The sequence below is a fragment of the Ambystoma mexicanum genome, chromosome 11, assembly GCF_040938575.1.
Source record: "Ambystoma mexicanum isolate Mex_15411 chromosome 11, UKY_AmexF1_1, whole genome shotgun sequence".
Lineage (NCBI taxonomy): Eukaryota > Metazoa > Chordata > Amphibia > Caudata > Ambystomatidae > Ambystoma > Ambystoma mexicanum.
This window is the reverse complement of record NC_090934.1, coordinates 1010941863-1010957515: the sequence shown is the minus strand read 5'-3', so window position 1 is coordinate 1010957515 and position 15653 is coordinate 1010941863. Positions and strand designations below refer to the sequence as shown.

Below are 15653 nucleotides of genomic sequence, written 5' to 3'. Positions count from 1 at the left end.
GCTCTTTCAAACACTACACGTAAATAAGATCACTTATAAACACAAGCACCCCGCCATTGGCTGTCATCCAGTCAATATCCAATGCCCATTATCAATGCCCTTAGCCCAAAAAGTAGACAACTGCAATCTTGCCACAAGGTGTCACCCACCAAACAGACATTTTGTAGGACTAATTACTGCCTTTGTTCAGCTCATTGCAGGACTGCAGGTTGGGGAAGAACAGGCCACTGTGCCAACCTTGCGCTAAAGGGTATGTAGTATGTTGGTGTGAATGGTTATCCCTGCATCCAGTCACCATTTGCAATTTTTACTGTAGAACTATGCTGTTAAGTCAGGTTAGTTAATAAGGCAATTATCATGCCTTTGTATTATGCAATCCCATTACCCCTCTTGTAGCCCCCTGCTCAACTCCCCTACTTGCTCACTGGACCACATGGTCCCAGCTGCTTCCAGACCATTTGTGGACCTAATATGTCAGAATACGGAATTACAAAGGTCGATCTTCAACAGTCTACTTGGGCTAGCCTCTAAACTGAGCAGCTGCCTTGAGTGGGCTGTCAATGGCTACCCTAAACTGGCCCAGTCTCCAACTAGAGAATGGGGTGGAGACTGCCTCATCCCATCTCAGTTTCTCCATCCGATTCCCCTATTCCTCCTGCCACTGCTGGGACCCACTTTTTCCCAGCTTCTGATTCACAATAGCCACTGATAGAGTCTAAACCACCCCCAACTACCTTTCCTCTTACACATAAATGCAACCACCCCCTTTTTTGGCCTATCCCAAAACCCACGTCTCCCCCCACAAATACCATCCGCATTCTCTACCTCGATTCTGCTCTCCCCCTGCATCTACTTCCTACTACCCCTCTCCTTCCTTTGCATTCAAGGCCTCACTGTCTCTTACCCTCACCCCCTCTCCCAGTGATGCAGAGTTCCCCCGTTTTCCTAAGGCACAGGAGTTGGTTTCCTAGGATGGGGTTGGCTTGGAGAGACCACAAGGACAAATATTGAAGATGGGTTGAGTAAGTCGCACCGGAGAGGAGCCAGCCGCAGAAGGACAAAGGCAGGCAGGTTCAGCAGTGAGAAAATACAGAAAAGAACTCTAGACCCACCACCTAGGCCATCATGTCGCCCATTGGACCACCGGATTCGCAAGAGGCCGCCCGCCCGTCCACACCACCCAGTACAGATGTACCCCCCTCCTAAGGCCACTCTGTATCCTAGCCCCCGGTACAGCTGTACCCCCTCCTCTGGCCCCCCTCTGTATCCTAGCCCCTGCTCTAGATCGGTTCTGTTGCCACTGAAAAGCGCTCTGTTATGCATCTGTATTGGTGTATACCTCTAAGTGCTCCGTTGCTTCTCAAAGCTAGGTCCGCGCTCAATAAGGTTGTAGTAATCAAGGCAGCAGAGACGCCTGGAGCTTCCATGTTGAGAGATTGAGAGAGTCTGGGTACTTCATATCCTGGGATGAAGATGCGCTGGTTGGTTCGATACAGAGTGTCTTCAGAGTCACGACGGCGAAAAAGCACCCGCTTCTGCATCCAATAATGCAGGCACCCTGCCCAGGAGCTTCAGAGAGGCTAGACTTTCAACAAGGAGCCGTGGTCCAGTGGTCTACATCAGGCCAGGGTAAAAGGAGTGCCGCTGTGGGTTCCTTCTCGTCATCCTGGAGAAACCGAGGTTGTCTCAACACCCAAATTATGCTGGGTGTCGGCTTTCGATCCTTCCTTTGGCAGCTCTTCCAGGGTGCAGGTGTGCAACCCAGAACGCGGCTGACAAGGTGAGTGGGCAAGGTTGGTGGGTACGTTCTCCCACTCTCCCAGACCTGTTGCAAAGGAGGGCAGTGTGGGATTCCTAATCAATAAAGACCCTCAACACTGCCCTTTTACACCCCCCCAGTTCCCCGGTCTCTTTTCCCCTGGTCATGCCTCTTCCATTGACTGTGCTAGCTCCAGCTTGCAGTATGCACTTATGACTCTATTTGACCAACACTATCCTGCTTGTACATTCACACCTATCCATCCCTGGATCACCTCTGAAATGCAGACCCTCCAAACAAACATGCGCCGTGACCTACAATGCTGGCAGAAATTACAGACTCCTCTACTCCGACCCTTACTACCCTAAACTCTGCACTGGACTCAAATCCTATCCTGCTACTTGACACCTAATTTCCCCCTTCACAAACACCCACGCAAACTTTCATCTACCCTCCAGTCTTTGCTCATACCTCCAAAGCCAGTATCCATCGCCTCTTTTTTCAGATTTCCCCCCCCTCTAAAAAGTGCGACACCCAAAGCCCTCCTCTCGCTCAGTTTCCAACCCTCCTCCTGTCCACCACCTCTCCCGCCTACCTCTTCTATGCTAGACTTCTTTTCCCCTGCCGCTCCTATGGAATGCTCACCCTTCCTTTACACTGCCAACCCATCTTATGTACCAAAGCCAGCCCAGCTGGGGCGCTCTTCAAAGCTGTGCTTAAACAACATCATTTACTTGCTAAAGAGGGAGCCCCCCCACAAGCCATCTTCCAAATCCTCCCTACCTGACCCCCACCACTGCCTCCATTGATGCTCAATATAATTATGCATATTTAATTGGTACTCCTCTTTAGTTTGAAGCACTTGCCCCTTAGGGTAATGTTAACTCTATAGGATATGAAGAATTACTTAGCTTAATCCTCGTTTTATTCTTTACCAACAGCGATCCTATTTCTTATGCGCACTTGGTGACGCCATCGGAAAGATCAATTAAGATCAACCGTAAAGTCCAAGTGACCCAAAAGCTATCCTCTTGAAGAAAGTTCCAAATGGAAATAGCGAACTGAAACATGTCGAGGGCAAGACCTAGTAATTGTTTGTACGAGAGAGATATTTAGATCTTTACTGATCAAACTTCAGCTAAACAGTTTAGTAAGACCTGACTCTAGTTTGCTGAGGTTATATTTGTATCAGTGTTGAACTCCTGCTACAACATTAGAAGGTCATAGTGTCACAATCACTTTATTTTAAAGTTTTACCTAATTGTGTTTTATTTATTTCTAATACATTTATTTTGAATTATAATATTTGGATGTGCTGTGTATGTATCTACCTTCTATTGATATAAACTCTTATAGATCACCCATTTTCTTCTATACATTTTGTTTCTGGTATTTTTACAACCACAAACTGGCTCACAACATGCGCTATTGTACAGGCACTGTTTTCCCCATCTGAAGAACAGGGAGGCGTATTTCGATGAGAAAGGACCTACCATACCACATTACAATACTGAAATACAATACCACAAGGCAATACTTGTCCGAGTCTTAGCTGTAATGTCAAGCGCTGGCATTATTCACGATATGCATGGACTGTTTGGAACAGACCTCTGGCCCCAAGACTGCACTGGTGCGACATTAGTGACCCTGCACAGGCACGCAAGATATACAACTTTATTATGTGACTAATAACCAATTCTCAAATGTACATAGACTTCACTAGCACCCTTTACCTGTCATTTCATCACAAAAACAGGCATCACACAAACCAAAAGGTGGAGTGATCTTCCATCATCTACCAGGAGACTCCTCACCTTACCATGCAGCCTCCAGAAATCCTCATGCAAGAAACATGCTCTGGCCATCTGACCACACAACATGCAGTGAGAAACATGCTCTTGCCATCTGACCACACAACATGCAGTGAGAAACATGCTCTTGCCATCTGACCACACAACATGCAGTGAGAATTCCTATCAGTCATAGCATGTCTCGCAGAGCCAAAATAAAATAACTTTCTCTACTCGCTGCTGTGAAAATCCCAGCCTTTTTCCCTTACAGGGCACTGAATGCAAAGGTCATGCAAAAGGCAAAAAGGTAGCACGATAGCATGCCTCAGTAACATGCACAACAATAAAGGAGGCCTTCGGGAATGCAGCACAGATACCAGGCTTCACACTGGACACTAGAGTGCTGGGATATTTCACATGGGCTGCTAGAAGCCCATTTGGAGCCCAGTGTATCATAGCATTGGGGGTCAGTCTAAGAAGGCTGCACAATGGCGATGCCAGAGTGTATGAAAGCGAGACACATTGCAGTGTCCTGAATGAAGGTCAGAGTAGAATTGCGGAGCTATTTAGCACGTGGGAGCCACCCATGAGACATGGGAACAGTTGCACGATGAGGTCCAGACAGCTTCTGAGAGCCCCTTGGTATATGAGAACTTCGAAGGTTATCCGAGCTTAGCAGCAGACGAGAGCCTGTTGGGTATGGGTAGTTGGAGCCTTGTGGAAAGACTAGCGGTAGGGCATGGACGTGTGTAGGTTCCAAGAAAGTGTGAAGAGAAATTAAAATCAGGTGGTGGCAATGGGAGTGCCTCAGGGAGCAGAGAGGGAGATCCGTGGTAGGAACAAGTAAAATCACGAGCATCTGAAAAGGCGGGCAGCACCATGTTGCAGTCCAAGCCTCCAACTGGGCACCGAAAGTGCACCACTGCAGGAATAAGCAGCCTTCAAGGTGGTGTAGAGACCTTTGGCAGGTGCAGATTTCCTGTGAACTACTTCAGAACGGGCAGCCATCAATCAGCATATTAGTACTGGAGGGTGGGTTAAGAAGCGCTCATCTTCCTAATCTCTCAGATCTTTGTTAAACCAGTTTATTTTTTTTAGAAAAAGGAATACAATGGAGAAAAACCAGGATACCAACTTTCCTACCTTCACATAGCCTGTTAGGATTCAATTCTGCTTTTTTCAACAACAGCGCAAGATACATCGCAATCTGAGATTATGGCATGGGCATGCCACTCACCCAGCCTGGACCCACACAGTCCGCTGTTAAGGATGCGACTCATAACTTGCCCAGCTCTAGAAAAGATGGGGAGGTGGCCATCAAATATGGCTACTTTCCCTTCTATTCCCCCACCCACAATTACAAATGCCCAGTGCTTTGGGGAGCAGAGGATGAAGGATTAACATGTAGATACCCACAGTGTCGAGAGGGTGAGCATGTACAAACTTGCAAAGCTTCAACGACCGGAGAGGCCACTTGCTGGTAAATGAGTCAAGCCACCGGCCCAGCCTGTCCTCACCCTGATCTACAAGTACAGCCACTTGCAGCTGTCAAGCAGAGCGTCAAGTTCCCCATAGCACCAGCAAGGGGGCAGTAATCAGCGCAGCGGGCAGAGGCAAGCCGACTGGGCAGGAGACGAACGAGCATACCGACAGCCACTCTGAGACAATCCAGAATATCACTGTGTAGAAATAGCCCCTGCATTCCATGGAGCAGGAATTCCTTTTTTCTCTCTAGTCCCCAGTCTTTCTGACCTCGGCTGAGGCTTGGGTTCTTTCCCCCCCCAAACCGCTTGTTACAAAACCACCCCCAAAAGATGTAACCCTTTACCATCTATATATATTTTTTTTATTAGCTATTTTTCCTTATTTGTTTCGCTATAAATGTCTATTTTTCATTAAACGCTGTACACCGTTGTAATCCCTCCAACCCTCCCCCCCCTCATCACCTCTGGCGAAGTTGATGTGGGCTTGGCCTACTCTACCAAAGGTTTTGACAAGAGCATGTAAAAAATACTTCTCGACTGTGTTGTTGGAGGTCAGCCACGAACCATCTTCCAGTTTCCCAGTGAATTCTCCCAAAAGGGCCACACCCAGCCAGTTTATCAACAAGAATCATCACAGTCTCACCGAGAGCCACAGAAAGAACAGAGAAAAGGATTAGATGAAAAGGCCAGAGTGTCAGCCAGGGCAACTCCCCATGCACAGGGGCCAATCAGAGCACAGCAAGCTGCACTCAAGGCAAATCAGGAACAACAGAGTAGAAGGACCTTCCAAGTCTGGCGTCAGATTTCGAGAAATTATTTGATGTAAGCCCAGTTGATCTCTTAGGCAGGGCCGGCCCTAGGATTTGCGGGGCCATGTGTGGCATATTAAGCGCGGACCCCTTAATTTGAGTTTGATATCATCACAGGAAGTGACAAAGGAATATCACGAGCTAATGACCACCGTGTATGTAGGCAGCAGCGAAAACATGGTAATCCGAGAGGAGAATTTCTAACAATTACACTAGCAAAGTAAAACATGACCACCTTTTAAGTCCATCAATTTATTATGAATTATTCCAAAGAAAACAAACTCCAAAACATGAGACGTGCGCTTTAATGGCACTTCTGTGTAAGCGTCAGCATTGAAACATGGCAACCTTGTGTGAAATCCTAGCAGCTGAACACTTGAGCAAGCACACTTCATGCTGGCCTCAAAAACACAGAACCAGGGTTGCGATCTGTTGAAAAGTGGGCGGACGCTGTCCACCCACATGTATTCACGTGTGCCCTAAAAATCAGTACAGGGCCAGAACCAGAGAAAATACCCCCTCCAGTCTCCAGGATGACAACCTCTGTTGTCACATCCTTGGTAAATATTCATGGCTCTCTTGCAGGCTTCATATATAATGTAAGGAAAATGTTGCATTCTAATTAAAGGCTTTTTGGCCTGGGAAATATCAACATGTGGAAATAAGGCAAATAGCTAAAACGGTTTTGTGCAATATGTTCAATTGTGCTGGAGGAAGGCACAGTTTTTACGCAGCAAACTGCTGCTTTGCATGCGCCTTCAAAATAAAAATGCCCCTTTGCAGTTCTTAACACAATGGCCTCTTGAATAGGCCATCAATTGTAAGTTGCACTCACAAACTCTGCTTTAAGAAAGAGACCAGCAGTACTTATGAGGCGCGCAGCGCCTATTGGGCCGCTGGGAGGGGCTTGGGTGCTTTTGTCTCTCCAGAGTCAGAGCAGGAGATTAAAAGGTGATAACAGAAACAAAGCCAGACATCCAGGGGGGCATCATGCAGGCTGCAGCGTGTGCTGCTGGTGTGCTCCGAGTGGACTGCAGCAAGCTTTGGGACTCTCAGCACACGCCCCACGCTGCAGCCTACAAGAGGGAGTCAGCGGCTTCCTCTGCGCGGGGCCAAGTGCCCGCCCCCCACCCACCCCACCCCTGTCTCTTCAGAACCAGGCCTCATGACAGAAGCACCCTTGAAAGGGCAATAAGTACCAAAAGTGCAATTTTCCAACATGGTTACTAATTTATGTATTAGTGCCTTACTGGGATTCCTAAAGACCATGTGGCAAGACCACGCCGCTCAAGCAACAACATTCTCTTAGAACCAAAACCGGAGGATCATCTTTCATCATATGCAACACAAGGGGTCATTTGGAATTCTGGAAACAACTCAAACTTGGCCCTTTGCTCCAGAACCAGAAGGAAACGACTAGGAAGCACGCATCCAACGAGAAACAAGAACCCTAAGGAGTAACCCCTGACCCTAAATGAATCTCCCCTAACCAGTGGGTGGGGGTAACCCGAACAACCCATGCCCAGCTAGGAAACACAGTAGGGAGCGATCAGAACCCTCTTTCCCAATCATTGCAAACCCAGAGGAGGGAAGATTCCAACATCAGCCAGGCAGACACACTACTAGGGTAACACAGAGGAAAACAGCCCATCCCAACACGATAAACCCTACTAGGCAGACAAACTTCAATACCAAAACACACCGGATAATCAAGGATCTTAAGCACAGAAAAGGAAAGACAAAGGTAAAGAAAACCCGCCAAGCCAACTCTAAAAACCTAAACTTTCCACATACACTTACTTCCCATACAGAAACTCACCCAATCACATCTCTGCACAGCAATACACACATACTTCACCAAACTGCAACAACAGACTAACACATAAGCCCTCACAACAGCACGTGGGAAGTCCCACTCACCCAAACACCGCACTTAAGCTCAGCGAACGGTGCAAACTGTACTGAAGCTACCAACATTGAAATCACAACGCTCCCTTTCCTTTTCCCACGAGACCCTACATACCCACCCAATTGATCACTTCAAAGTGTTAGACTTTAAAGAGACAGACGGAAAGGTTTACAAGTAAATGGGTGAGATTTTTCAGGTTTCCGTTTCACAGGTGGGAAAGAATCCAGACAGAAATAAACAAGTCTCGGTGCTGCGGTGCAGGTACTTTATCAAGACAGGTTTTTATTTTTTTTTTTAAACAGGTGTTTTGTGGGGCTTTAATTTTAATAAAATCACTACACTATCTTGATATCATCATATAGCAGGTGTTCAGTATGGACATGGCAAGTTCCTAAACCCAGTTGTGGCCTAGAGAGTCTTAGAAGTTAAGGCACGTAAGTGGGACACAACTCTCACATTTCAGCGAGAAGACTCCCCAGAGCGCGTACTGATCCAGAGTCATCCAGGGGCATGCGCACATAGGTTGCAGGCTTGGCCCTCTGGCATGTGTGAGAGGCCCACCCCCACCAGCTTTACAGGGATAATACTACAGGAAGGCCTTTGGTGTACTGAGGCAGAGGAACTTGTGCATCAGGAAAAGGATAGCCTTGTCTAAAATGGTTAGCCAGCCTAGGCCCCCCCCCACAAGACGTAGCAAAACGTGCAGATCAGAAGTCCCCCACCCCCATAGTAAAACTGTAGAGCGACAACCTGCATGGGTCAACACAAATATGCACCCACGGGTTCTTTCCCAAAAGGAACACATGCCTACATTAATTTGGTAGGAGATTGCAGTCTGAACAGCTACCATAACTGCAACTTTCCCGCAAAAATATACATATGACTGCAAGTATACCACTTACATAAATTCAAACAATCAGGAGCGGGTATTCAAGAGAGGAGGCTCTCCGGTTGTCCTCCAATCTTCAATGGACTAAATGTTAGTTCAGTTAGCAGGCCGCAGGGAGTCAAACCACAGCTGTGATACCAGCACAAAAAAATGATTGATAACGAAATAGCTCCTGAATAAATCTGTTTGGCTCTGCAGTGCAATAGACTTTTTAAAGGCAGGGGCAGCATTAAGATTCAAAAATCAACTCTCGACACAAGCAGTCTGGTTTTCGAAACTGACAAGTGGGCACTAATTCACAGGAACACTGTCCAATTAACAGTAGGTTGAGCCTTGCGCTACCTTAACACTTTCGATCTATGAATTTTTAAGCAAGGTGCTCGCACTTTTCCTTCCATTTATGATCTAGGTAGGAGGAAAACATGCAGCCAAAATGCGACTGGCACACTGGCAGGTTTTATTTTAATTGATCTTGTCACTTTACTGCAGTCTCTCATGTAAGTTATGCGGGATTGGTCTAGTGCTCCATGAACTGCTGCGCCATGTTTCTCTGCCAATGCAATTATCTCTGGGGGCATAGTCAGGAGCTGGCACACCAATATTCAGTGAATGGCACGTTTGACTTCATTTTCCGTAACATAACCTTACAAATAACCACAAGACAGAAATGTGTGCCTGCTCCCCATACTGCCCTTACATGCCATAATCACGAAGAGGCAACATACCACACGGAACATCTTCCGCCATCCCATACATGTCAAGTTATTTACCTTAAACAAAGAAAATAAGCATATAACTGGGAGGGTCTGTATGGAGCAGGTGTCAGGTTTAGTTTTTACACCTCTGCCCATATAGTATAGTGTTGGATAATGGAGTATATATATGATCACTATAGTAGGCGTAGAGTAGGTTGCATGTAAATCTAACAGATCAAGCTGCAAAACAACTGGTATATAATGCATATCGCAAATTGGCAACTAGCATTTGAACACACTCAGGAAAAGGGTTTGTGGTGGGAGCCAGCGCCATGTTGTGCTGACTTCACCATTTGTGGAGAACATGTTGCTCTGTGCAAGTGTATATAGAAAATAAAAATTGCCCGTCCTGATCTACACCAGTTTACTTCTAACAACAGTGTGGACATACGGCCATTATTCCTAAAACAAGTAATGTCTTGCGCCCCGCTGCCCATGTGTCTCGCACACTCATGCGGTCTAAAATGGCCCACAAACCAATTCAAGATGCACCTGTTGTGGTCACCTGGGAGGTGCTGTGAATAATTGCCCCTTGTGCTGTCCACCATTTCAGCAATTGGGCCTGGGTCAGGTCTACAGCCAGCAGATCCTCTAAGCCGAGGCATTACTGCCTTGGTCTCATAGGGTCTTGAGATGGGTAGCATAAAAAATGCACAAACTGCTCATTCCTAGTAGTGCATTTACCTTCTGCATAGTCGGGTATAGGGATGCCGAATAAAAAAAAAAATAGGTTCTTTCCTGAGCAGGATAAGAAATCACTGAGGAGTGGGATGGGGGCGGGGTGGGTTGTATTAGCGCGCCCAAGAATTTCCTCTCCGGGGGTTGAAATGTAATGAGATTTCATTTCATGGACGGTGAATCTCAATCAGTCTAGTAAATGGACTGGCTTATAGTACTTGCTAGCTATCTAAGATTTAAATCCCTCTTTTTTTAGTCCAAGTAATATCAAACCCCTTTGGCATCCATGCCGTAGGCTTGCAGCCAGTACTATTAAGCATTTTGCCAAAACTAAGGGGATGGACTCCATTTTTAAATGTAAATGCTTTCTTTTATTCACACTTCTGTACTGCCTCCGTTACGCAGAAATATGGCCGTATGCAACCTAGACAACCCTAGTGATCATGAAAAGTCTTCCTGCCAAGTGGTTGGCATGAACCTACATGTTGAAGGTTCGAGTTCTTCCTTTCTTTGTGCTAGAATCAGATAAAAAGTTCTGTACTTCAGCCATGGATTTCTTTCCTAGAAAGGTTGCTTCCCAGGCGAGCGTGTGGCCCCCGAGCGATCCTTCTACGCCAATGCCAATGACCCATCACAACCTCTGCCTGCAGCTAGGGTCTAAACGCAGAGACGGGAAACAGAGGGTATTCACCACTAGCCCAACACATGGAAGTCTGGACAGATTTCAGAAGCATCAACACCGCCTTTCATCATTGCGTTTCACCTACTCTGAACCTCCTGAACAGTTTGGGGGCTCTTCTGGTGGCCTCAGAGGTTTTATAAACGTACTCCTTTCCATCACTTGGCTCCCCACACAATGAGCCAAACCAAGCTGTAGAATTGGCAAAGAGAGTTCTATATGGCGCAGATCTGACCATCGCTTTGCCTACTGCACTAAGTCTTCCTTTCGATCTGGCTGTGAACCAGAAGGGGTAAAAGGAAAGCTTTTGTACAGTTGGTGGTTTGACCAAATCAGGCAAATTCGGTCCATTTAGTATTATTGCATGCTGTTGAAATGGTTAATCTTTATTTTCTGGTCTTGGGCAAAAAGATGTTGCAAATGTCCGATTAAGTACCGTTGAACTTAGCGTTGGCAAAATAGGTGTATACTGTGCTGGGGGTATAGAAAGTACACACCAGGAAAGTATTGTCAATCGCATCTATTCTGCCCTTATTCCTTAATCACCGCATTAAGTGACCCTTTGGAATTCGTTGGTGAGGATTCAAGATCAAAAATCAACCCTCCTGTCCTCCACCCCACGCTGCTAGACATTTGGGTATGGCTCTTCATACTGTACATAAAACCGGGTTCAAGATGCACCCCTCTCTGCCCCCCACCCCACTCCATTTTATCCGCCTCTGTAAAGTACTTCTTGCTCGCTTCTGGTCTGGGTCACTTCAGCAAATTAAAAAAAAGTTGTTTCAATACTCTTCACTGTAGCAATCACGCCATCACGTGTGTTCGGAAAATCAAATCTGAAGGGAGTTTTGTCATTTGGCATCAAAACATAGCCCGAACTTGGGATGAAGGTTAGGTTTCCCAGTCCCATTTAAGCATTAACATTTGGGATTCAAACTGGAGGTTATATTTTGCTGCCTGGAGATGGTTTTTTTGGGGCATTAGACACCAAGAACAATGTTTAGCTCTACTGCAGGACGCCACACAATAAGAGGTCTCCTTGAACAGTGTGTTCTTCAAAGCTTGGTTATACTTCGCCCGCAGAGGTGCCCCAACATGCTGGAGTTCAGTGAGGCGCTACCACTGGGAAGGTCAAGTTTCACCTGTGCAACATCCAGGATCCTTATGGGATAGACCTGTCCAAGTGGAGGTTTCGTTTTTAGGTGTCTCAATGGACTCCACCAGACGTACTGCTCCGCCCCATTTCTCCTTTGCAAAATTCTGCAGAGTTGCTGATGAAGTAGAAACCAGACACTTTCTCTCCCCCCCCCCCCCCCCCCAAAGTACCTGGTCTACTCTAAACAGTCAACATTTCCTGTAGTGATTTGCAGTTGAATTGCAAGTAAGCAGTGTACAAAGGCAGTGCCACTGTGTTCATCTGACAAGTGCAGATTGGTGACGGTTTTTCAGTTCAAGGAAATATCTATAACAAAAAAAAAAAAAAAAAAAAAAAGGACCGTTTGAAAAAAATGCAATAGCCGTTCTCCTACGACATTTCCCAGATGCAGACGCTTGACAAACTCTTCTTTGTCTGTACAAATCCATGACCCCTGCCGTGGGTCGAGAAATGGTTCTGACTCGAAGGGCTACTGTGGGAGGTTTGCCAAAGACAGAGGGGACTTAGAGGCGCGCCCCCAGGTCAAGACCTACTTTTCAATTTTGAGAGACAAGCTAGTGCTATTTCTGGACCAGCCACTAAATTGTAGCTAACCCAGATGGCAGAAAGGGCTGTTCATGAGCTCCGGAGGATAGGATAGCTCAGCGGCAACGTGCTCGCCTTGGCAGCAAGACGACACAGAGCAACACAGGTTCGATCCCCGGGTCCGCGCTTAGAAACCTCTGGTTATTAAGCTCATCATAAAAAATAAAAACTGTACAAATAAAAAAAAAATACATTTTGCAATAACAAAAAGGTACCCACCTTCCATCCATGAGAACCTCCCCATTGAAAACAAAGATTACACCCTGCATTCTACAAGACCGCACAAAAAACCCGAAAGATGGAAACGCTCACCTGCTTGTGCATTTCAATGTTCAACCCATAGGACATCTCATAATACTGAAAGGAGAAAAAATATATGTCATGGGGGTGCAAAAAAAAGGGAAAACCACAAATACAGAGCGATCAGAGACACAGAGAAGGGGCCCGTTCAAGACACTTGGACAGAGCAACGACCTCAGGTAAGGTGGGGTCAGGGGTGCGGTCGCTCACGAACCATCAGGGATGTGTAGAAGGAGAACCACACAGGCTGTAGCAAGGTGAAGCAAAACTACAGGATAATGCACAGCAAACCACACAGAAGACAAAGTAAATCCAGCGGCCGCTGCCTGTGTGAAAGCTCAGCCTATCAAAGCGCTTGGGTTGCAGCAAGGATGGGAGGTCTGAATCTGGCAACTAATGACCCACGCAGATTTACTCAGCTTTATAGACCTTGCAAAAAACATCAATAGCACAAAGCAGCAAGTAACGTATTTGTAAAAATATGGAGATAAAAAAAAGTGCAGCCCCTTTTAGACAGCACTCTCACAATAAACATACATTGGAAAAGCCAAAGGTGTGGGCTTTTGTGTAGGCATGCTGTAGGGATTTGACAGGGACAGTTCAAATGGTACTACCGGGCCATAAAATGGCAACAGCTAGAAAATGGTGCGATTACCTGGGCATACGATATCAATCAAGTATCTGAAGGCACACTTCTTCCAGACGTCTATCCATTGCACCGCTCACCATTTAGAACTACAATCAAGCCGCTCAATAACTCAGCAGAATGCTGAGAAATAACGCTAGCAGACCAAAGTTTGGTATTACTTCTTGATAGAGGGATAGAAGTGGTCCTAGAAGGAAGGGGTTGGGCCAGAGGGGCAGGCAGTGGGTGGGAATGGCCATCTGCATTTAATGAGTGGGAAAAAAAACACATTAAGAAAACCAACATCCAGAAGCCGTGTCTTTCCTCACATGTCATCTCCCTCCCAATTGTACTCCAATGCAATCATTTTAGCCCACTTTCGCATACCACCTAATAGCCAAAACTAAAGGCTCTGGCCTACTCTGAAACTCTGTATGCCACACCTTGTTGTGCAGCTGGCTGGCAAAAGGAAGTGCACGGCAAGAGAGGGGCACCCCCCCAGTAACAGTCCAATTAAACATTTAAAAGCCACCTACCATCACGTAATGACGCTGCATTTCAGTCTTCTCGTTGGCGAGTTTATCGTATTCAACTTTCAGACTGAAAAGGAAAAAAGTAAAGACTGTTTTCAAAGTGTGTGTGTAAAAAACCCCCAACTTAAACCCTCCCATTTACAGTTGGCACATCAGCCACCACAGTATGAATTTTATAGCGCCTGTACACAATGTGTTTCAAAGCGCTTCAAGGCAGGGAGGGAACAAGGGAGAACACAGTGACATTCTTACAAGTCCTCGATACATTCAGAATGTGAGAATTAACTATCATATTCAGCCTGGCAGCATTTCAGATCGTGCAAGTGCTCAGAAGAGAGTAGTGACAGCCAACTAGATGACAAGGTGGCAGGTCCAGAACGCACAAAACGACTCTTGTCCACTCACTGCTCTGCATTCACCGGCCTCATTAGATTTCCGCATTACAAATACAAAACAATAAAAATAAAAACAGGGTTCGTTATCTCCTTCAGGGGTATTTGCAACGCTAGACATGTTGACAGATCAGGAAAATGCAAGAAAAGAGGATACATGTGTGTCTCGCTTGTGTGTGACATTGTTTTCTATCAAAGTTTATATGCGGTGCTGTCAGAGCATAGAATCAAATGGACAGCAAAAGGGTAGCCCCCTAATTTCCCGTAGATGTGAACTGCCAGCCCTCGACCCTAAGCCCCCCCCCCCCACACCAGGTCTATTCTGCCCATTCCCCCTACAGATGGGGCCACTCCCTACCCCAACCCTACCAGTCCTCGCAGTGACACAACCAGACTAATCCCGACTGCCAACTGCGCTGCTTAGAAGGTCACTGGGCTCAACAAGTCTACTAATTTCCCAAACATTATAAACGGAAGGCCATTTCTTTGTGTATACATAATGTAGAATAGCCTATTGACAGTTGTGGAGGTCTACTTAGTTATTGACCAGTAGCACAATATTGGCACTAGTGATTGACTGTGGAGTGTAAGAAATATTGTGCGGTGTGTACGTGTAGAATTGAGGTGGAGAGCGGCGTATGCCCGGCTTGTAGTTTGCATCTTGAAATGTTGCCCCATGGTTAGGCCTGCAGCAAAAGCCCAGGATGCAACCTCAAGCCCAGGATGCAACCTCAAGCCCAGGATGCAACCTCAAGGACAGATCTTCGAATCCCATCAGCCCTTCATCCCTCAATACCTGCGCTGTGGAGCGGTGTTGTGTCGCCACCAAACACTCGTCCAGTTTCAAGTGCTTCCTGTAAAGCAGGGTCCATGACATTCCTACATGGATGAGCGCCCACCTTGTGCAGTCTGCACAATTACTAACAGTCCTTGTTACGCCGAGGCGCCCAGGGTATTAAAGGGACATGTGCCCGAAGGCCTTACAAAGGGTCAAAAGACAAAGACAAGAAAAAGAAATCTGACCGTGCAGCGGCCATCAGCGCATACTACTGTGAGCATCACTACTGGCACAGGTGCAAGGGCCGAGCCCCCTGTATGCAGCAAGCAGAAGGGTGCCATAAGAAAGGACTATATAAAAGACCTACGGCTAACAGAACTATACAAACCAATAATGCATCGAAGTTGAACAAGAGTAACTCCCCTGGCTCAATATACTGCTAACCGCTGATGTAAATTAGTCGATACACACGATCCTTAATAATAAGGGATACAACACAGTTGGGCCAAAGATGGCTTCAATGTGATACTAT

General features: G+C 46.4%; 1 protein-coding gene across 3 annotated transcripts in view; it reads right to left on the bottom strand.

Moving 5' to 3' along the window:
- The window catches only part of TLE3 (TLE family member 3, transcriptional corepressor), a 170734-nt gene that overhangs the window by 110248 nt on the left and 44833 nt on the right, over positions 1 to 15653 (bottom strand). For all 3 annotated transcript variants that reach the window (XM_069624215.1, XM_069624216.1, XM_069624214.1), the window contains exons 3-4: positions 13955 to 14018; positions 12806 to 12850 (exon numbers count right to left, since the gene is read on the bottom strand). In XM_069624215.1, the coding sequence (XP_069480316.1) occupies positions 12806 to 12850; positions 13955 to 14018 (109 nt within the window). The remainder of the gene's footprint in view (positions 1 to 12805; positions 12851 to 13954; positions 14019 to 15653) is intronic.